Below are 23,174 nucleotides of genomic sequence, written 5' to 3'. Positions count from 1 at the left end.
AAATATTTAGTGCTCACGGCCAAACACCTTTGTCACTGCCCTTGATCTTATGCCTAGCTAGGCTACTCATTCTCCTATATCAATTTCAAATTCTATACTATGATATGCTTCCCGTGGAATTTTAAAAATCAATCAGTAACTTCATTTTCTCCTCCCTTCAAGCCTAATTAACTCTAATTCAACCCCAACACCAACCTATGTACGTACTTGTGTGCTTGGCTTCTGCTTCATTCATGAAAATCTTTCCCATAATTACCTTATGATTTCTCAACAATTTGTATCAAGGTCGAACTCCAAACTACCTAAATAAGATCACAACACAGACTTGCATGCCATCTACATTTTATTTTGTTAAGCAAATTACACTAATTACTTTTTTCAGGTATTATAAAAATACATAAATTTATTGTTTACTTTTTAACATTTTGAAACAATTTCTCATAAGAAAATATAGTGTAGTATTTTTCAAACAATCAAAGAGTTTGTATAATATACAAGGGACGTCAGTATAATATTTCTTAAATCATTAAGGATGTTAGTATGTAAGGATAAAAGAAAATTAATTTCACGAAATTTTAGTAGTAATTCATATAATTTATTCTATTTTAATCAAAGTGTTTGTTTTATAACAGTGCTTCCGTTAGTATTTAGGAGACATATCAGACAAAAAGGTGATATTATTGTATTTTACTCCCTTAATTAATTCTTACGGAATTACCAATTATCATGATTATTAACCCTAGTTAGAAAGGATCTACAAATATGTCTATCCGCCCACAATGTGCCTATGGACCTACAAACATTTGTTTATCAAATGTAGGAGCTTGGCACAAATTTAATGCGTGTTTTCACCTCATAATCAAACATTTTTTTTTTATAAACTTCAAATATCTTTTATTATTGGAAGCAATTATATTCGACCAGAATAAAATTATTATAAACAACAATTTTTTTTTTGAATATAGTTTCAATTCGTCATTTTGCATCATCTATTTTTTTTCAAGCCTTGCCACTGCTTATAATATAGCACTCCTTTCAATATTTTTTATTTTATTTTACGCGCAATGCAATATTCTTTATACAAGTATTTTTTGTCCAATATTTTATACAAATAACCTTTGTTTTTTTTACGAATCATTGGACTATTGCTTAATTGAGTTTATTATTTTAATTTTTTGTTCATATATTTGTCCCCTCCTAAAAAGAATGATTGGCTTTGCAGTGCGTGTGATGGAATGTCTCGTGTTCCCGTGAAATATTTTAATCAATGCATAGTACCTCCGTTACTACGGGTTTATCCATTGCCCATATGTGTATGTAAATATGTCCCAATATCACACAAATCAGAATTTTTGTATAAAATACTTAAAGTTACATAAAATTAAAAGAACGGCATCTAATAACAATGATTAAAGATGTTGTTATTCTTATTAGTATTTGTATTTTGTTAATAATGAAAAGACATGTACTATATTCCTAGAAATCTGGGACAAAGACAAGTTGGGGTAGGGGTTGGGCCAATGAGCTGGCGCCACGCTGTTAAAGACATTGAGCAGCATAAGCATGTTTGTTCTTAGGTTCTCACGCTCACATCCTTTGCATTCTTAGTCAACACCAAAAACCAAACTGAAACTGGAACAATAGAGCATCTTTCCTAGTTTTGTCTCAAATCAAACAACTCTGACGGAGGATACTGCTATTGCTCCGCCTGAATCTCCATGGCTGATCCACAGCCGCTGCTTCTCAACGATTCCGAGCCAACTCAATTTCAAAACACCCGAATCGCCTCCCTTGACGTCTTTCGCGGCCTCTCTGTTTTTGTAATTAACTAGCTCTTTTTTTCTTTCTTTCTTTGCTTTCTACCCAATAAATTCTATTTCTTCCTTTCTTGAATTTCTTTCAGCTTATGATATTTGTGGATTATGCTGCTTCGATCTTCCCCATCATTGCTCATGCCCCCTGGAATGGGATTCACTTGGCTGATTTCGTCATGCCTTTTTTTCTTTTCATTGCTGGAATTTCTCTTGCCCTCGTTTATAAGGTACCTACCTTCCTACCTATTTTTCTCACATGAATTTTACCTATTCTCCTCTTCATTCATTAAAGCCTTCTTCTTTTTTCTTTTCCTCATCAAACGTCAGAGAAGGCCTCATAGAACCCAAGCTACATGGAAAGCTTTTGCTAGAGCTCTCAACCTCTTTGCTCTTGGTATTCTTCTTCAAGGTAGTAATATCTTCTTGCTCATCCAACACCTGTTCCTGCCACTCTACTTAAATAACACATCATGCAATTGTATTCATTTCAGGTGGCTATTTTCACGGAGTTACTTCCTTGACTTTTGGTGTTGACATTCAAAGAATTCGGTGGCTGGGCATTTTACAGGTAACTTCATCTATATTCTATTACATAATCTTTTGTAATTTCTTGACTACTTTTCATCCAAAATTTCTCTGTACAATTAAATGTAACTAATATTGATATAGATGGGATATATGACTCTATCTCATAACGGATGGTTCATATTGGTATTTTGTTTATGCATACATATTATTTGCAGTAGCTAACGAATTTCATTTCATCATCTATGAATCCAGAGGATATCTATTGGATACATTGTTGCAGCTTTATGCGAGATCTGGCTTCCAGCTCCACGATGGAAAGAATTAGGTTTCGTCAAAAGTTACTACTGGCAATGGTATGGTTTTCATGTCAGTACTATTAAATTTGAGGGCTCTAATGTGTCTATATCTGATTGCCCTATTAATCAAGACTGTCTCTAAAGTCAACCAAAATCATCCTTGATAAGTATAATAATTTCAGACACCTATTTGCTGCCTCAAGATGTTTAAAAGTAAAACTTAACATCTCTAACTGGGCACTTTCTAAATTCAGAAGTCCCAACCCAAAGTTGTTAGTAGAAAATTAAATACACTTAAATAGCAGGATTTATTCCATTTCACATTGAATGAAGTCAGCAAAATACATTAATCTAGTATTACATCCAGTATATTCATATTTCTCTCATGTGGTCCTCCTTTACTCATAATTTTACAAATATTTTTATGCAGGTTTGTTGCAGTAATATTGTTGGCACTTTACTCTGGATTACTGTATGGTCTATATGTTCCAGATTGGCAGTTTGATGTATCAGCCTCGACCTCTTCATTGCCTCCTATTGGTGGTGGTGATATTTACATGGTGAGAGTAGGCTCAGCACTCCTCATTCCTCAGTCTGCTATCTTTTATTTGCATCAATTTTTGTTTTGCATTTGTTTTTCATACTTTTTAATATTGAAAACTTTATGGTTAAAGAAAATTGTTTCTGTTTGCTACTCCTTGGCACTTATGGTAGTTAGGGTAGAATGTACATGCTGTATAGTTCAAGCTACAGCTGAGGGGTGATTAAATGTTTCTAACAGTAGTATTTAAACTTTCCAACTGCTACCTTCAAAATTTGAATTCTTATCAAATTTTACTCTGTAGATAGCTGTCAAATGCCTATTAATTCTATATATAAAAAAAAACTTACCTGCTTATTCATGTTTAAAATTCATTTGTTTAAGAATATACTGGTGGTGAAATTCAAAATATTTAGTTAATAATGCATGCAATGTTCTCAACTCAATATCAGGTGAATTGTTCAGTGAGAGGTGATCTTGGACCTGCCTGTAATTCTGCTGGAATGATTGATCGCTATATTCTTGGTCTTGACCATCTGTATAGAAAGCCTGTTTACAGAAATCTCAAGGTATATTATTGTTGATCCCATTTCTTTGTTCAATGCTTTACTGCACAATGTGACATGTTAATGCCTTGTTGATGATCTAACTTTCAGGGGTGCAATATGTCTGCTAAGGGTCAAGTTTCAGATAGTTCACCTTCATGGTGTCATGCTCCTTTTGACCCAGAAGGCATTTTAAGGTAACCACTCTAAATGTTCTGAGACTGCTATGCTGTGTGCAACTGGAAGCTTCTGTTGCATATGAAAATGATCGCTTTGCTGATCAGGAAGCTTTTAGAAGATGTATCTTCTAGAAACTCTCTTTAAACAAAGTATTCCATTAAGATTACTGAGACAATATAACAAGGTCCGAGTAATATTATTTTAAATCAAATCTAATTGTTTTTTCTTTTGAAACCCCTAATAAAAAAATGACATCCTTGTTATTTTTTATCAGCAAATGTTAACAAACAAACAAACAAACAAATGTTAATTGTTATTTTTTTGTCAGCAAGGGGGATCGAACCCATGATCTTTCCCTGCTTCCCTTGTTTCTTAACCATCCACCCAACTTTATATCTCCAATGACCTCCTTGTTTGGTTTATACTATAGATAACTTTACCAAATGCTTTGATCTAGCAGTCCTTTGTTAGGACAGGTTCAATCACTATACTTAGGTAATTTAATCCAATTATTTTTGCAGGCATCTTTCTATAAGAAACATTTTTTTACAAGAGAGTTTTAAAGGTTTCTACTTTTTAGGAAAGACCAAGTTGTGATGTTCTTTCAGGTGATATTCATCTATAGGCCTTTATTCTTTGGAACAGTCTTTCTTACCTGACTGACCCCATGTTTCTGTGACTGTTATCTGTTGTACTTAATGATGTGATCACTTTATGCATTAGTTCCTTCTGTTGTAGTCTAGTTTCCATGATTCATTTTTATAGAGTAAATTATAGGTGTTGATAATGTAGTCATTTTTTCCTGATTCTCAGTCTTTCTGATTTTTTGCTGATAATTTGGCAAGAAAATATTCTTTGAACAACATTTCATACTATATATCAGTCTGTAATTTTCGTCACTTGTTCACAGCTCCATAACAGCTGCAGTTTCGTGCATAATTGGACTTCAGTATGGTCACGTTCTTGCCCATCTACAGGTGAGATCATGTATCAAGTTTCCAAACCTCGATGCCTGTAAAATTTTAACATTTTCAAGATACAAGTTCTTTAAATCCTAACTCTATGGTCTAATAGTGCACTTCCCTTTGTAGATTATTTTGGCACTGAATAATCTGCCACGCATGTACTTTAAATTGTGGCTTTAAATTTCTTTGTTGGTTATTTGGTAGAGCTAAGTCAACTGACCTTTTTCTTTTCTGTATGCTTGTCCTGTAGGACCACAAAGGGCGCCTATACAACTGGATGTGTTTTTCCCTTTCATTTTTGGCTCTTGGACTGTTTCTGGCATTAATAGGTTTGAGCTGTAAACCATCTGTTGGCTTTTTCAGTTTGTGAAGAGCCTACTAGAAGTTATTATTGGAAAATACCTAAGTCCCACATCGGCTGCCCCAATTCTTGGAGTGCAGCTTATATATCTGTTGGACAACTTTACTTAATATCAATTGGTTTTAAGATGAAATCTAACAGTTATTTACTAATAATAAATTGAGCATTCTCTCTTCATAATCATATGACTGTTTAGTTTTTCAGCAAATTAACTTCTTTTTATGTTGATTGATGCCATTGAAAAGTTTATATTGACTTCTTTTTTTCCTTCCTTTTTGCCGTTTGTTTTCAGGAATTCCTCTAAATAAATCGCTGTACACAGTCAGTTATATGCTACTAACTTCTGCAGCTTCTGGTCTCACATTCATTGCTTTATATTTTCTGGTGAGTGCCAAGTGATGCTACCGGAGAAAACTATATGGACAGAGATATTATATACGATTCCTTCTTTATTTATAGGCTATATTTTTTTCTTTGGTAAGGAACCCAATATGATTGTAATACATTTACCCAAATGCATGTAGGTAGATGTTCATGGTCACAGGCGTTTGACAGCGTTGTTGGAGTGGATGGGAAAACACTCCTTGAGTATATTTGTCATCGTATCTTCAAACTTGGCCGTGATTGCTGTTCAAGGATTTTATTGGACTAAACCCGAAAACAACATTGTAAGATGCTTTATGCTAGAAAACGTTCCCGGTTATACCCAACAAAAAATTGACTATAATGTACTCCTTGCAGATAAACTGGATTGTGACACGTTTTGACCACACATAACGTCCTCGTATTCAACTGCTGTTACATTTTCATGCCTCGTCTTGCATGGTGTATATATTCAAAGTAAAGCGACGAAAAGAGGATCAAGATCCAGCCGTAAGTGCTTATTGAATTGTATAGGTATAGGTATACTATCGAATTTTGCATGAATTCAACAATCTCTTTTCATTACGTACTATTAGTGAGCCTTGGTAGTGCAATAGTCCTCACGCTCACACCCTTTTCTGTTGGGCTGGCCCAGGTCGTGTTGTCCTAAAAGAATTACATGGGTACCAAACAAAATAATTATTACATAGTTCCTTGCAACTCGGATTTCTTCTCACGCGTAGGCGTGGGACATGTTCGATAAACTGGAATGTTTATATATATATATATATATATATATAAAAGAAAATATTTTGCTTTTATTTTATTTTTCTACTTTTCTTAAATATATATCAATAAAAAAAATTATCCAACCCAGGGTTTGAATTTGATTAACCTTTGAGCATGAAATAAATCATGTTGAAAGAAAAATATCACATTATGTGTTCATGGTTTCCGATAAATGTTAGTTAGTGCTTTCGAAGAAAAGTATTTCATATATTAGTTACAAAAGATGTTTAGTTGTGAAAGATTCACATAGAGTTTAAATTTGATATTCCACCATTGAAAAAATATTGTACTTATTAAATAATATAATATCACATTATTAAACAACAATATAAAGTAGGGGTGGGGTGTTCACATACATGAGTAATGTTTGTACTCAAATTGACACATTGATTCAATTATTTTAGTTTAACGTTTTTAAGTATTTGAGTTTAACTCAACTTAATCCATTTAAATCTATTTATGTATGGGTTGAATAATAAATTTTGATTTTTGAACCATGAAGTTAATATGTTGATGTAATATTTAATTTAATACATATATATATATATATATATATATATATAAAATTAAAAATATAAAGCATTTAATGACATAGTTGTGACTAATTTAACAACCAATTCTTGTCGATGCCAAGGAAATTGCAGCATCTATAAGTTATGTTAAAAATAAATAAATTCTTGTCGATGCCAAGGAAATTGCAGCATCTATAAGTTATGTTAAAAATAAATAAATTCTTGAGTATTGATTGTTTAGTAAGATTAGTAATCCATAGTCCGTAGACTTGTTTAAACGGATTATTTGTTGTTACTTATAAAAGATTATTCAAATAATAAATAAGTTATAATAATTAAAGAAATACAGTATACTTAGAACGTGTATTTGTTTTTAGTTGAAAAAATACAATACCCTTATTCCTTAGAATGTGTTAAAATTGGTAAGAAAATAAATTCTGTTTTTTTAGAATATTTAAAATAATTTTAATTGTTTAGACTTGATTGATCCAACTCAAACTAAAACATTTGTGATCAAGTTTAACAACAAAATCACACAAATTCAAATCAATTCAACTTGTATAATTTTGATAAAATCGAATAATGAATTTAGCTAAACTTATTCTAATCCAACTCATGAACACTATTAATATAAATTTGGTTTTAAATATTCTGTTTATGTAATTGCTTTTTGTGTGGTCATTCAATTATACGATTGTCATCTATATTTAAGTTCTTTAATATTTTAATAATTACTTTAAAAATTACATTATAGATGTTTTATAATTGATTAATACTATTAAATTCATAACATTTTATTTATCAACTTTATAGTCATTGCTTTTTAAGGAAATTGTTAGCAAAAACAAGGGAGAACAATGTTAAGTAAATTAAATTGTATATTTCAACATAAAAAACAATGTAATACTTACATCTCCAAGTGAGAATAATGTAATTTAATGTTATTTTTAAAAGAATATTCAATTTTTTAAAAAAAATTCCATGAGATTAGCAATTTGTAAAATAATAATTAAATGATTTATCATTTAGTGAGATATTGAAATGGTTTGTTTATTAAATTTAAATCTTAATTAATTACATTCTATATATAAATATCCATATCCATAAATAGAAATATTCTGTAGAGCTGGGAGGGACACCAATTAGCAATAGCATAGCATGCACCCCTACACTCTGCCAGCTAATGTCACATGACGATGACGTCATCTATGACATGTCCTACCCTCCACCCTTTCACTTTCTGCACTTTTCCTTTCCTCATAATGCTGTTTTTTTCTCCCTTTTCTGAATGGTTTAATGAGTGAAATAATAAAAAAATTAAGTGGAATTCATATTTTTATTTTGTTGTTTTTTACTCTACCAAACATAGATTAAAAGAAAAATATTCTTTAATGATTGATTTAATAATAAATGAAATCTAATATATATATTAGTCATTTTTACCAAGATATATGGTCTTTTATTAATATAAAAAACTTTTTTTACTTTATAAATACTAATAACATTTTTTTATGATGAATCTGGAGCGTAGATTTTAGTTACTTTATCTTTTTCCGGTTATCATTATTTTTTATTCAAATTTCACTAATGATAGTATAATATCATAAATTTTAAACTTATTTTAAAAATTAAATAAATAATTTTAGTGTCTATATGTTCAAGGATAATAATTTAATTGATGTAAAAAAATGATAATAATTTAACCACTCGTGTAAAAAATTGTTTTAATACTGGATTATTCCTTGTTGAATACGTCTACTTATATATAAAATGGACAGAATACTTTATTAACACAAACTTTATGCTAAAATAAAGATACAAAAATTTAATAATTAATGTATCTAAAAATAAATTTATATTTCTTATAGTTAAGAAATATCTAATATTTTCTAAAAAAGAAAGACTAAAGAGAATGTTTATAACATTAATTTTTCTATACTTTTAAGTTTACCTTCTTAAATTTTTTATCTATATTTTATCAATAATATAATGTAACCAGTTTAGTTCACAGTATTAGTGTATAAAAAAACCACATTATTCCAATGAAATTCAAGTCAAACTTTATCACGAGTCCCTAACAGTTTATATGTCTAATCTAATGTATTTAACTTTGACATATCTGTAGTGGAAAATTTAAATATTATATTTGAATTAAAAATTAAATGTAATTTTAAAATGTTATTATTTAAAAAATAATTATATATCCATGTTAATTTAAATTTTTTTGATTGATCGTTTATAGGAGGATTTTATTTCTAATCACATTTTTTTATTTATAAAGTTTAAGATTTTGTTTAAGAAGATGAAACTCAATTGCACTCCAACATTATCTTATGTTTGTTTCTCTGTTGCATAATTTTTTTTTATTATTTTGTGCTTTATTTATATCATTTTTATATTATGTTTGGCATTACAAAAATAAAATTATGTGTGTAGAACTCTTTTTCTTTTTTCTTTTTGCCAAAATTTTCCTTCTACATTTAGAGTTTAAAAAATCGGTTTTATTTTTTAAACGTAAATTAATATCATATGCAATATCACATATAATTATTTTATCTCCCATATTTTATAACCTTTCATCACTTTTAATCAATATGAAACCAATTTTTTGTATTAAAAAAAATATGAAGCCATTTTTCATATCATCTGTATCACTTTTTGGTGTGAAGTACAGCGCATTACTTGCTTTATACACCTTCGTAAAAAGTAAAAAGAGTTTCACGTGGACATAAAAGTTCAATATAACCGAGGAATAAAGCTATTCACACGTGACAAATATTAAAGAACAAATACAAATATATTTTTAATTTGACCTAATTGTAATTTTTATCCCAATCTTTTAATTTTTGAGAAATTCTATTATAATAAATTAATTTGATACATTTTATTTGTTACTTTTTAACAAACTTACAAATTTGACTTTTCATCATTTATCCAATAATAAGTGTAAAAGTTGAAGATAAAATTTATTATAAAAAATAAAAAATATATAGAAGTAGAATTTGTCATAAAATAAAAAGGTTGAGTGCAGATTTTGTGATAAAAGAAAAAATTAAAAGTAAAACATATAATTGTGTTAAAGATAAAATGACTGTGCTGAGTATAAGAAAAAAAGGTAAAATGATTGTGTTATTAAAGTACTAAAGTAATACATTATTAATAAGTCTGAGTTTTTAATGAAGGTCAAGTCTTATGTAGGCTACATTGTAGATTTCATATAAGCCATTTGACCTATTTTCACCGTAATCAATTGTATGATACCAACCTTGTTTATTTAGTCTTGCATGAATTACAACATTAAACAATAAATGAAGCGTATACAATAGTGTCCAAAAAACATTTTATTAACACTTAACATATTAATAAAAACGATTATATAGAAATCGTCTTTTCTAAACGCAAGCGTGTACTTGAATTTATATTTTAGAGGAGATTATTGTCTAATAGAAGAGCTGGAGAGATAAAATAATGTTGCAGAGGATCCAAATTCATCTTTGCCGCACCCGCCATCTCTTCATCCCTTCACCTCATTATTGTCATTCCATAAGAGATGTCTAATATGGATTAATTTTTTGTTACTCATACATGACGTTACATCACACACGAGTATTCCTTCATAAATGATGTCCTGGTGAAATTATAATTCAATTCAGAATTATAATTATATGGTCTATTTATATTTACACAACCTAAACTACAAAACATGATGATTTCACACAAAAAGCAAGCAAAGGTAGTTGGTAATATAGTACTATATATTTAGCGTGACAAGAAATAATATTTGGTGAGAAGTATATAAGCATGATACGTGTAGTTTCTTAACTTAGAAAGAAGTATATAATTGATGGAAATGACATCATTTTCAATGGTAAGCATCCATCCCCACTGAATCTTTGTGCTTAATAAAACATTGATGCCGTGGCGTTGATGGACAAGGACAAAGCATTCAATAGATGGCAGTGTAGAGGACAAGTTTGACTATGGTTCTCACTCCAGAATTCAGATTGCCAAAAGTAGAGTGCCAGAGCCAGGAAAAAAAAAAAGGTTCCTTCCTCAAACCAAACCCATTCAGAAATACAATTTGAGTAGTTTGAAAGTTAAAATAAAAAGTATCCACGATTAAACCGAACCAGATAATTCAAATAAGCATTTTAAAAATAATGATTATAACATGTTAACATTTGTATATAAAATGCATGGAATAACATGACATACTTATGCATTAATGTATGTATGAATTAAGGGTGCATTGGGTATGATATGATTGCTTTTTCTTTCAATTTGAAAGCAATAATGGTAAGTTATGACACGTTTGCGTCTGGCTGGATAGGACCACTGACCAGAAAAGAACCGGATCATCCTTTTACTCAACGGAAAGTTTGAAAATTGAAAGGCCGTTTGGTTTTCTATATCGAGGCTGAGACCAAAATAAAACAAACGGTTTCCTTCTTGCCTCTCTTTTTTTATTTAAGTAAATAATTGACGAAATTAAAGAGTTAAAATAAATCAAAATGTATGTTTAAATACTAAGAAAACAACAAGAACAGCAGGGGTATTTTTTGTCGTGAGATGTTTGTTGACAGCTGCTACCATTCTCCTATTGTTTTATGAATTTTGGAAGGAAAAATAGTAATAAAAGAGAGAGAGAGATGAGCGTTGTAATAGGGGTTGGGTTGGCTCACATGTCCCAGTCTCTTTCCAACTGTACTGGTCTAAGTTTGTAACTCTTGTTGATTCCAAAGTTGCACACCACACTCAACTTACTGTTCCTTTTCCTCTCCCATAAAACCAGCAAGCAACTCACTCCCACACTCACCCCAGTCAAGAGAGAGAATGTCGAAGGAAGTGAGCCAAGAAGGCCTGCAGAGGAAGGACTACGTAGACCCTCCTCCAGCCCCTCTCATCGACCTTGCCGAGATCAAGCTCTGGTCCTTCTACAGAGCCCTCATCGCCGAGTTCATTGCCACACTCCTCTTCCTCTACGTCACCGTCGCCACCGTCATCGGCCACAAGAAACAGACCGGACCATGCGACGGCGTTGGCCTTCTCGGCATCGCATGGGCCTTCGGTGGCATGATCTTCGTCCTCGTCTACTGCACCGCCGGCATTTCTGGTAACTTTACCCACCTCTTCGCTTCTCTCTTGTTCATTTTTTTTGTCGTTAACACAAGTACACAACACAACACAGGTGGACACATCAACCCTGCGGTGACTTTTGGCCTGTTCCTGGCCCGCAAGGTGTCTCTCATTCGCGCCGTGTTCTACATGGTAGCACAGTGTCTTGGTGCCATCTGCGGTGTTGGGTTGGTGAAGGCCTTCATGAAGCACTCCTACAACTCCCTCGGCGGCGGTGCTAACTCCGTCAGCGCAGGCTACAACAAAGGCAGTGCTCTGGGTGCTGAGATTATCGGCACTTTCGTCCTTGTCTACACCGTTTTCTCAGCTACCGACCCCAAGAGAAGCGCGCGTGACTCCCATGTCCCCGTATGTTTATTTCTTTTCATTCCCCGTTTCCCCGCATCTAAATTAGTTAATAAATATTCTTCATTTTTTGCAGGTGTTGGCCCCATTGCCCATTGGGTTTGCCGTTTTCATGGTTCACTTGGCCACCATTCCCATCACCGGTACCGGGATCAACCCAGCCAGGAGCTTGGGTGCAGCTGTTATCTACAACAATGGCAAAGTTTGGGACGAGCATGTATGTGGATCTATTATTGTCCACGTCATATGACTTGTTTGATTTATTAAATTAAATGTAATCTGTGTTTGGTTGCAGTGGATATTCTGGGTTGGGCCATTGGTGGGAGCTTTGGCGGCGGCGGCATACCACCAGTACATCCTTAGAGCAGGGGCTATTAAGGCCTTGGGTTCATTCAGGAGCAACCCTACCAACTAGTTCCCAAGACAATGTCATCATCACCAATTCGCCTCTTCTTTTCTATTTATTTCTTTTGTTTGTATGAGAGATCATCATGCCCTGTGTATGGGGATAATTCGTCTTTTTTTCTTCTTCCTTCCTTTTATCTCCCCGCCTGTCTCATTTGTCCGTTCGCTTACACTTCTAACCAAAATTCCCGTGAACACAACCCACAGGGTTTGCTGTCGGAATGTGAACCTTTTTCCCTTGCGTTCAATTATGCCAAGAATTTTCTAGCTAACATGGGTATATAACTCCTATATTTATGCTGCAAAATAGATAAATAAAAAACTACCTATTCACACATTATCAACGTTTTATACAATTAGTTTGCATAAAACGATATGAATCTATCTTCTTCTTTCTCATACACTACTATATTTTTTTATATCCAAAAACAATTAAGTGTTTTCATCGTAAAAGTAATGCATAGACAGTGTCTTGGAAAAATGTATAACTGATGCGACCTTTCGAGCAAAAATAAAACTAGATTTTTTAATTTAAATGGAACATGGCGCAACTTCAGTCATTTTCCCGATGATATATGTTTAATCAAGTTTGGGGTGTAGGGGTTTGTGTTTAAATGCGGTCAAGAATCCAAAGCAATTAGACGAGTAATTTAGACTTCAATAGCATTTTTATTTTTAATGGATACATTTTTTAAGTGTTTTTATCTTCTATTAATTTTGGTCCCCCATAGTTTAACTTTATGTTTAATGTTTAAACAACTCATCATAACACATCTTGCTTCAATTTTTAAGTAACCTTTAAGTGACTCAGTTTTTTACTTTTTTATTTACACTTATTTTTTTTCGAATTATTTTAATTGAGGCAAGAATTTATTTTTTTAATCATGAGAACCATCGCTAATAAAAGTAAATTAAGCAATGCTATCATAAAAAAAAAAAAACTTGTAAAGCAATCAGAGATAAAGATGCTTTAAATTATTCATATCGTATTTGTTATTGAATAGACCTAATTTATGTACTCTATAGATCTCTATTAATTCAAATTAATTACATTGAATTCAATTAACAATAATTGAATCATAATCACAATCTAAAATTAGTATTGGTTTAAAACATTATACTTGTCAAATTTAATTTTATTCTGTTAAATTATGAAAAACGAAATCTAAATCTAATCCAAACAAATTAGGTCTAACATCGAAATGCATAATTGAAGAGAAAAGTAATAAAAGAATGCATACAAAACATAAGAACTCAAAATGTAAACCTTGTTAGCTTGGCTGGCATTAGAGAAATGTTAGCTAATAGAATATTGGTTTGAAGATAGATGGCAGAATGAGTGTGTGATCGGGGAACTTAGAAGGCATTTTAGGGGGTGGCATATCAGGCTCTTTAGTAAAAGTATGCTAGAAATTGCTACACATAGCAAAGGGTTCACCGCTTTCGAAAGAGTGGGATTGGGATACCCAACCAACCAATGGCCTAAACCCAACAAAAAGTTGAAAAAGCAGAAATCCTTGAGTTCATCACATGGCTCCAAGGGCACTAGCGTCTGCCACGCCATGCATGCATATTTGTTTCTTTGGCTAGGAACCGTTTCCGCTTTCGCAACAAGGGACAAAATACTTGCCAATAAAACCTAGAGTTAATTACAATCAACTCTGCTTTGTTTTTCTTACCCGTCTTGCTTTTTCTCATTATTTTTAATTCCATTTGTTAAGTTCGTGAAATTTTCGTTAATATATTTAAGAAAAAAAATATTCATTTATGAAAGAAAAATAAAGATAAAAGAAAATGATGTTTAAATACTAACATGGACAATTTTGTTAGCAGTCATTTAATATGTAATATATGTAATTTTTTAGTTTACTTAATTGAATTTTAAATTTTGATTCAGCTTGTTGAAATTTAATATAAATTATTTTACACACATAAACTTTTTGATACCCATTTTAAGGAGGAACAATTACAAAGTTAAAAAGAAACAAATAAGAACATTTTAGAGAAAGAAAAATCATTAAAAATCATGTGTTCCTTGTGTACGTAATAGTTTTAAACTAATGTTTATCAGGTCTAAAATAATAAAGGATGTCGTCTACCAAAAAAATATATCAAAGAGTGGCAAGTGAAAGAAAAACTAACAATTATAATATTTTTTATAGGATTCAAATATAAAAAGGTGTTTAATATAATAAAAGCAATTAACAAAAATGATTATTGTAATTTACTCTAAACCATATCTATAAAATAGTCATATTTCATTGCACTATTTTTATTAATTCAAAGAATAACTTTTCTCACTAATACTATATATTAACAGGTCAATAAATAAATCTATATGTACATGGAATAAATGAATATTTTATTAATAATTTTACAATAATAAATTAAGTGTATAAAATATTACTTTGTCCCATCCCATAATAAGAACTTCTTCTGGGTCAAAATACATGTTATTCTAAGTTATTTTACGTAAACAAAATAATAATAATAATAATTTTATAAAATAAATCTTATTGAATAGATGAAAGAAAATAATAGTAATATTATATTTAAAAATTAAAGTGAAACTTATTAGTATTATTAGTGGAGAAAATAGTTAATATTACCTTGAAAAGTTGATATTATATTTATTTTAAAATATTTTTTCTAAATGCAACACTTATTTTGTAATGGAGGATATCGTTTATGAAAAAAAAACAAGTCTCATAAGTTTCATTTTAGTTTTTCAATATAATATAATCACTTTTTTATTAATATCTCCAATAATTATCATTTTTTTAATGTAATATTAATAATATGTTTAGTTTTATAATTTTTTTTACTCTATTCCATTTATTTATTAATTTTTCTATCTGTAAAAAAACTATTGGACGACACTTATTATAAGTTATAAATTATATTAAGAAAAATAGTAAGGATATGTTATTAATTTGATAAAATAAATCATCTTAATCAAATTCATTACAGGGTAGAGAAGAAAGACAGTAAAAAATAATAAAGATGTCTAATTAAAAAAATGAAACGAGAAAAAAACTTTCTTTTCTTTCTAAATTTTATATTTTAATTTATAATATTATAATAAATTATACTTATAATATCATATTTAATTTTTGTTTAAAAATACTAGGAATAAATTTTTTAATTATTAATTGAAATTTATACAAAAATATAAAACAATGTGGATCTCTCTTTTTATTTAATATTATTATTATTATTTTTAATAAAATTCAATCTATAATAAAAAATTGTTAGAATATCTCTAATAATACGAGAGTTATTAAACTCATATTTAATAGATCTTTCGATATAGACTCGCTGACATCAATCTAATGGCAGAAGATTTAGATAATTCATATAAAATCTTAAGTTCTAACTTTAATGTCACTGTTATAAAAGAAAGTATCCTTCAATTATAATAGTATTTGCTATTTAGAACTTTTAACAACTTTTTTTTACGAACCCATAAGCAACTCTAAATTCATTTGCAAACATGTATTGGTGGGGACCACTTAATATATGCGAGGTATAAATCAAAATCAAAGTGTCCTCCGAACGGTCAAACCAGACTTCACAGTGCCCCCACGCTTTTTATCCAATGTTCTTTTAGAGGGTAAAAATATGTGCCTAAATCAATCTGATTCCTAAAAATATGAGTTAACAGGTCAACACAAAATTATATAAGGATTAATTTAATAAGTATAGAGACTAAATTATATGTTTAACCTATTTTTATTTTTATTTTTTAAAAAACTTTAGTGCTTGCCCAAGACGCTGGTCGATCATCAGATACAAATTACGCTACGAGCAATCAACCAAGATAAAAGGGTATAATCACGAGACTTAAGAGGAAAACAAAACTTCTCAAAAAGGTTAAAGTTTATCAACTTATTTTCTTTTCCCTTTCTTAAACTGAGTATTTGCACTTTGTGATTAGGTACTATAGGTACCACCCTGTAATAAAATGAATAAATTTTACAGGAATAAAATGTGTATAGGTTTAGAATAAAGCAAAAAACCGAAATAAAATGTGTATACGTACATTTAATTAGAATAAACCGAAATAATTTAGTTCTACATTTAAAAAAAAAACAAAAATGCATAAAATTTACAGGAATAAAATGTGTATACAGTCAGAGATACAAGAGTTTCCAACTGAAGATCAACAACACTATCAAACAAACAATTAAAGTCAAAATCCAATGGAGAGCGTGCATATTTCTCTACCCTAAGTGATCAGTATGTGTTGATATAATCTCTAAACAATAAAATATATATCGCTCCGCATGCATTTATTCAGTAACCTATTGAATTCTATATTCAAGCATTAATTATAACTCATAAATATGCGTGCACCACAAACGAATTTGCTGAAGACTTATAATAGTTCATCCACCAAAGATTTGATATGCAAATTATGAACCTTGGACTTGATAGATAGCATGCTTCTGTTGAGTTCTTCTGACTTGAGCTGGAGCTGGCTCAAACGACCTCTGATCTCAGGAATTCGTGTTTTAATATTGGCAACCTCTTGTTCTTTCTGAGCCAAACTTTCCAACTCTGTTTCTAGCTCTTGTCTCAATGACTCCACTTGGCGACCAGAGTTATCCTTTTGTGCCTCTACCTCCTGGTGCCTATTAATGAGTTCAATATTTTGAGCTAGTTCATCGAGGGCGCTACGCAACCAAGCCACACCAAGTTGTGCAGATTCTACATCCTTAAGAATAGCCAATAATTCCTTGACTTTGGACTTGCTTAATTGCATTATCGATGAGGAATTATGTAACTCTTGCACCACAAAGCATACACACTCAATGTAATATGAGCGCATGGCAACCGATTCCAACTGACAGCTTTCTCCTATGTCCCCGTACTTGTCAAGGATAGATTGCAAGATGGAACCAAAACTTTCTTTTATTTGATATCTTCCAACTTGAAGACGGCCTTCAGAACTCATCACAGACTCATCATCATCACTTTCTGAAATAGGAAGGCTGATTGGAACAATTTTATTAGAAGCAATTTTGTCCTCATCATCATTTGTTAGCATTGGGTTCCCAACGTGCTGCTCACCCTCCTTAATTGGTTGGTCTTTGTTATTGACAGGCTGCGAAAGAAACACATGCATGCATATATGATATATGCAAGACATGACATGTGTTTAATTTGTGTCACTCTTAGTTAGCTCAAAATTAAATTACAAGGCATGCATGACATGACATGAAACATGAGACATGAGACAGAAGAGTGACCCACTACCTACCTTTACAGCTTGGATATTTGTCTGAGGAGAAACGTGCTCATTGTTTTCTGTCTCCACCTTTTTCTTCTCGGAATACTGTGATATTGGTGATGAAGCATCAGATAGGTAAATTGCCCCAACTTTTGAGGCAGGAACACTGTCAAGAACAGGGGGTTCTGGTTTTGAACCTAACTTCTTTTTCTTGTCCAGCTTTATAGGAGGAGGAGCACCTGCAATTAGAATTAATGGACTGTGAATGATTAAATTTATTTTCAATCTGTTAAAACATTTTTGTACTTTTAAATTTTGAAAACCATGTTATTACTTACTAATGTCACATCAATTATTTTTAAAGTGAAATTTATGAAAATTAAAATTAATAAAAATATTTTTAGAGAACTATAAAATTAAATTTGATCATATTTATGTGAATTAAAAAAATATTAAACCTTTTTATATGAGTCGTCGTACAAAAAATTATCAGAAAAAAGTATATATGCTTAAGGCACCGCGTTATTTATATACGCTTGTGGAATGAACAGTGACTTCATATTTCTGAACTCATTAATTAATTCAAAAATTTGTCTCAATCATAATATGAATGCATAGAATGTTTTGTCAAAGAAAACTAATTCATTGATTAGTCAAGCAAAATGGCTACAAACTTGTGGAAAGATACCTAACTTAATTCTCACTCGGTTAAACCGGTCCATTTTTAAACAAAATTAATTAGTCAATCTAGTTAACACACAACTTTAAGTTAAATCCGAGATGTTGTTTTGCATGACATAATTTAAATGAGAGGACGGAGATTCAATAATAAAACAGTGAAATTAGAAAATTCTCAGATTAATTGGCACCAAGATGAGTCAGTCATTAATTAATTGTTCAAAATCCCCACTGCTAGTTTCATGTGATTCTATTAATTTATGAATTACATACATGAAAGGAAGATAATTATCGATTTAGAGCAGTAATATGAGATAAAGAGAGAGAAAGAGGGTAGCTACCTGAATCGGATAATCTTTTGTAACAATTGTGATCACACTGGTGGTAAGGATTGGATGCTTTAGGACAACCTGGGTACGTTCGTACGTTTTGATTGTGTTTATTATTGATCTTTTTTCCAAGCTGAGCATCTGTGACACTTGGGCCATAACCTGCAAACTTGAGATATCAAGAGAGGATAGATGGAGGAGAAAAGCAGAAGATGAAGAAATAACTAATTAACTAACCTGAAGTCTTGTTTTTGTTTATGTGGGAGTGCGACGTCTTGATGGTGGTTTGGGAGCAAGCTTGGGTACATTGATGGTAAGGATTAGAAAGATTTACACAGTTGGAAGCCATATGCTTCAAATTAAATCACCTGTGCCACCAACCAAAAATCTATAAGTTTCTACTTTCTAGTTATGAGAGAAATGAAGGAAGCGTCCATTCGATATATTGCCATTGCCCGACTGCAAATTCTTCTACAGTTTCTTTGACCAAACTTGCATTCCATAATGACAAGTTTTGATTTTTGAATCAACCTTTTCATAAAATATACCTATATATTGTGTCAAAGTCTTGTCTTCTAGACACTCGCGTCGCGCGCCAACAACGACCATTTTTTAAGGCATAAAAACAGTTGAGCTGTATAAACATAAAGCCAAATGTTAACAACAATTCTAGGACACTCATTAAAAAACTCAAAATATTTTTTTTTTATTAAGATACACAAATTATACTCTTCATGATTTTTTTTGTGTAATTTTCTATGATTTTTATAATAAAAACTTTCCCATTTATGTTTCTTAATCAATTTTCTTAAAATATTAGTCAGAAAATTATAAACTTAATATAAAGAATGAAATTTAGATGTTGGTTGTCTATTGACATCTCTTATTTTTTTTATATGTTTTTTATCATATTATATCATATATCGTAATTATATTTTCTCTCTCACCAGTTGTTAACTATCATTTGAAATGTTTGAATATATTTTTCCATTTAATAAGAGAGAATTATATTATCATATTTCAAAAAAAATTGAGATACAATACTATTAAATCGTATTAAGATTATCCTAACTTTGAAGGATTTATGTAATTGATTTTCGTCAAAATGTAAACTTAAGTTTGTTACTGGTGTAAAAGATACTAAATAAAAGAGACGTGGCATTATTTTTACTTACACATTTACAAATTAAAGTTATTAACATTCTCATTTATATTAAAATGATTATTACTTTATTAACGTGTCCACAATGAATTCCTCATTTATATGTGTAAATGATTTTTGTTTTGTGTGTGAAAATTATTTAAGACAAAAGTTAATCAGTATTTTAAGTGAATAAATTTGTTATTTCTTACAAGAGATTTTGTTTCTCTTTCATTTTCTTTTCACGTGAGTAGAGATATTTGTATGTCACTCCCCATTTCCTCCCCTAAATCAAATAGGAGAAGGTAGTTGTTATTCGTCTTGTTGTCATTGCTAATGAATCTTACAAAGGCGCTGATATTTTTTTTTTAAATGCTCTTTTAACCTAAAGAGAATTTTGTTGTACAGTTATATAACGAAATATGTTTTCGTTATTTATTAAAGGGGTGAAAAAAAAAATAACGAAACACAATTTTGTTGTACAAAACAAAAAAACATAATAAAAAGCATTGTTTTCTATGAGATGTAAAAAAATAAAAAAAAACATAATCATGTTTTTATTGCTTTTATGGAGGGAGTGCAAAAGAATAAACAATGAAAACACAATTGCGTTTCATGGTTGCACAATAAAATCATATTTTGATTACTTTGTATGAGTGCGAAAAAAAAGCAACATAATCATGTTTGTATTAAATATGACAAAAGGATACAACAAGACAAGATGAGTATATGATTTCTTGTTCCCATTTTCACCTCCCAACACTCATCCCTATCTTTTGCGGGTATGATTTTTGATTTTCCATTCTCGTACCAAATGGATATTGGATATGCCCATACCCACATTATAATTTTAAAAAATAAAATTAAAAACATAAAAAAATAATTTTAAGAAAAAATGAAATAACATCTGATTTTTTATAAAATAGTGTCATCATATATATTCAAGATTTTTTTTTTATAAATAATAATAAAAGATTAATTAAATAACTTATGTAAAATAAAGATAATTCAATAATTACAATACAACTTTATTTTTATTTGACATGTCTAATTTGCTTTGCTATTATGGATGGGGTGAAAAAAAAAAGTGTAATTCCGTGGTATTACGATGGAATTACACTTTTGGTTGGATATTTTATTTAGCACCCATATACCATGAATAATTCTGTTTCATTGTTATTTGTCATCACCCTTTGGAAGCGCAAACTCAATTCCGTTGAGTAATTTATGCGACGAATTGTGTTTCTGTTGCACATAAAATTTTCTGCAATTTTCGCGAAGAGTTGAAACTTCACTACTGTCGCCGTCCACATCCACGAGCCGAGGGAAGTCGCGCCACACCTCGACCTCTCCGCCACGCTCAAATCCCTGTGGCGGAAGATGGAAACGGCGACGCTGAGGGGGAGATGGCGGAGGCGATGGACCTCCGATGGCTGGTGTTGGAGGGTGACTGATAAGAGGTGGCCATGCGATGTGGAGGCGCGCGGTTGCGGATCAGGAAGGTGTAGGGGACGAATAGCAACTTCCTTGGAGAAAATTCACTTTTGTTTAATTTTTATTTAATTTCTTCCACTTTTATTTATTCAGCAGTGAACAATAGATACGAATGTGAAAGATGCTTTAAAAAGAAAATTCATCCTCAATTTACAAACTAAACAACGAAATGGTTTTCCAACCACACGTAACAATAGCGTAGTTTGATTTGATGATAAGAAATTATCTTGGGGAAATTGAAACACACAACGGCTATACTTGTTTTTATCTTGGTTAATCAAGCGAATCCTGGCTTGCTAATTAGTCTTTCCCTCTGCAGAATGTAAGTAAAGTGGGGAAGAACATATTAGGATTAAGTGCTGGAAACAATGTTGAAGATCCCAAGAATGACTTCATCAGGTGATCACATTATCCTAAATTACTTATTTGCGCGCAAGTCTCTCTCAAGATACAATAAAAACTTCTCAAACATGCTCATGTTTAAAAACTGATAAGGACAAAATTTTGAAGTCAGAACGAAATGAAGAGAACAAAAGATAACAAAATCAGAAAAGACAGTATATAAATAATAAATAAACTGTAATTAAAATAATTGACACAATAATTAAAATGTTTAAAGAAATCCGTAAAATCAGTAATTAATATAATGGTAAAATATTTAAAAGATGAAGACCGAAAATCCCAGGATGATAAATTGCAAAGCTTGGTTTTGTTTTAGCCAGACAAAGAAGTGCTCAGCTTCTTGTCTATTTTGTGACCATAGAAAATAATTTCTAATGGAGTTAACTAATTTGGTTAATAATTAATTTTTGTCAAAAATTTGATTGGCCATTTTATATTCGAGATCTTATTTTGAAAAATCTATGCTAATTCTATTTAGGATAATAACATATTAATAAAAAATGTTATTGTTTAAGAATAGCTTCTAAAAATATTTTCATTTAAAATAATTTTTAAACATACTACTATTTGTGGATGAGGATTCAACCTTGTGCTTTTGGTATTGGCTTCTTGAGAAATGATATAGATTAGTTTTTGAGTGTAGTATTAGTAAATTATCTTGCTTTGAGACTTAGAGGTGGAAGATGCTATCATAAAGATGGACGGGTAACAGGTCGTGAATAGTGCCCATAGCAGTTGTACTTATCGCTATGAACATGGAGTTATCATTAATCAGTGTCGTATGCTGCTTCAACAATTACCAAACTTTAGAGTTTGTTTTGTAAGAAGACGAGTGAATTTGACTTTTCCTACTTTATATAGGGTAGCTAGTTTCAACACCGATCACCATTTTTATTCCAGTTCACCTTAATCTATTTCTCATCAAGTTTTTCGTTGGAAATAATATAAGTGGGTTGCTATTAAAGAAATACACAAGTACATAAAAAATATTCTAATAACTTTTTTAACATGGTAGAAAATAAAATAACTTTTTAACCTATTCATTTTTTTTTACGTAGTAAATAAAAGAATCTTAAAACCACTAATTTCGCGGTTTAAAAAAATAAAGAAAACATAG

General features: G+C 30.8%; 2 protein-coding genes across 3 annotated transcripts; one reads left to right on the top strand and one right to left on the bottom strand.

The window, feature by feature from the left end:
• Positions 1-1,572: 1,572 nt before the first annotated feature.
• On the top strand, positions 1,573-13,052 carry LOC114414416. The gene is made up of 16 exons (XM_028378685.1): positions 1,573-1,820; positions 1,904-2,041; positions 2,142-2,223; positions 2,306-2,382; positions 2,595-2,695; positions 3,069-3,198; positions 3,632-3,748; positions 3,836-3,921; positions 4,815-4,881; positions 5,120-5,198; positions 5,523-5,614; positions 5,755-5,898; positions 11,737-12,007; positions 12,083-12,378; positions 12,452-12,592; positions 12,671-13,052. Exons 1-16 carry the CDS (start codon positions 1,719-1,721, stop codon positions 12,788-12,790), a joined length of 2,043 nt encoding a protein of 680 aa, XP_028234486.1. The 5' UTR covers positions 1,573-1,718; the 3' UTR covers positions 12,791-13,052.
• A 3,811-nt stretch (positions 13,053-16,863) lies between these two features.
• Positions 16,864-19,526, bottom strand: LOC114414415. Of its 2 annotated transcripts, none has more exons than XM_028378683.1 (4): positions 19,258-19,526; positions 19,033-19,182; positions 18,044-18,252; positions 16,864-17,887 (listed from the first exon to the last, which is right to left on the bottom strand). In XM_028378683.1, exons 1-4 carry the CDS (start codon positions 19,367-19,369, stop codon positions 17,159-17,161), a joined length of 1,200 nt encoding a protein of 399 aa, XP_028234484.1. In that variant the 5' UTR covers positions 19,370-19,526; the 3' UTR covers positions 16,864-17,158. The 2 variants fall into 2 exon arrangements, with proteins under 2 accessions (XP_028234484.1, XP_028234485.1); XM_028378684.1 differs by having other exon boundaries at positions 19,033-19,161.
• Between the last annotated feature and the right edge of the window lie 3,648 nt (positions 19,527-23,174).

Source organism: Glycine soja, chromosome 6 (assembly GCF_004193775.1).
Source record: "Glycine soja cultivar W05 chromosome 6, ASM419377v2, whole genome shotgun sequence".
NCBI lineage: Eukaryota > Viridiplantae > Streptophyta > Magnoliopsida > Fabales > Fabaceae > Glycine > Glycine soja.
This window is presented reverse-complemented; position numbering and strand designations above follow the sequence as displayed.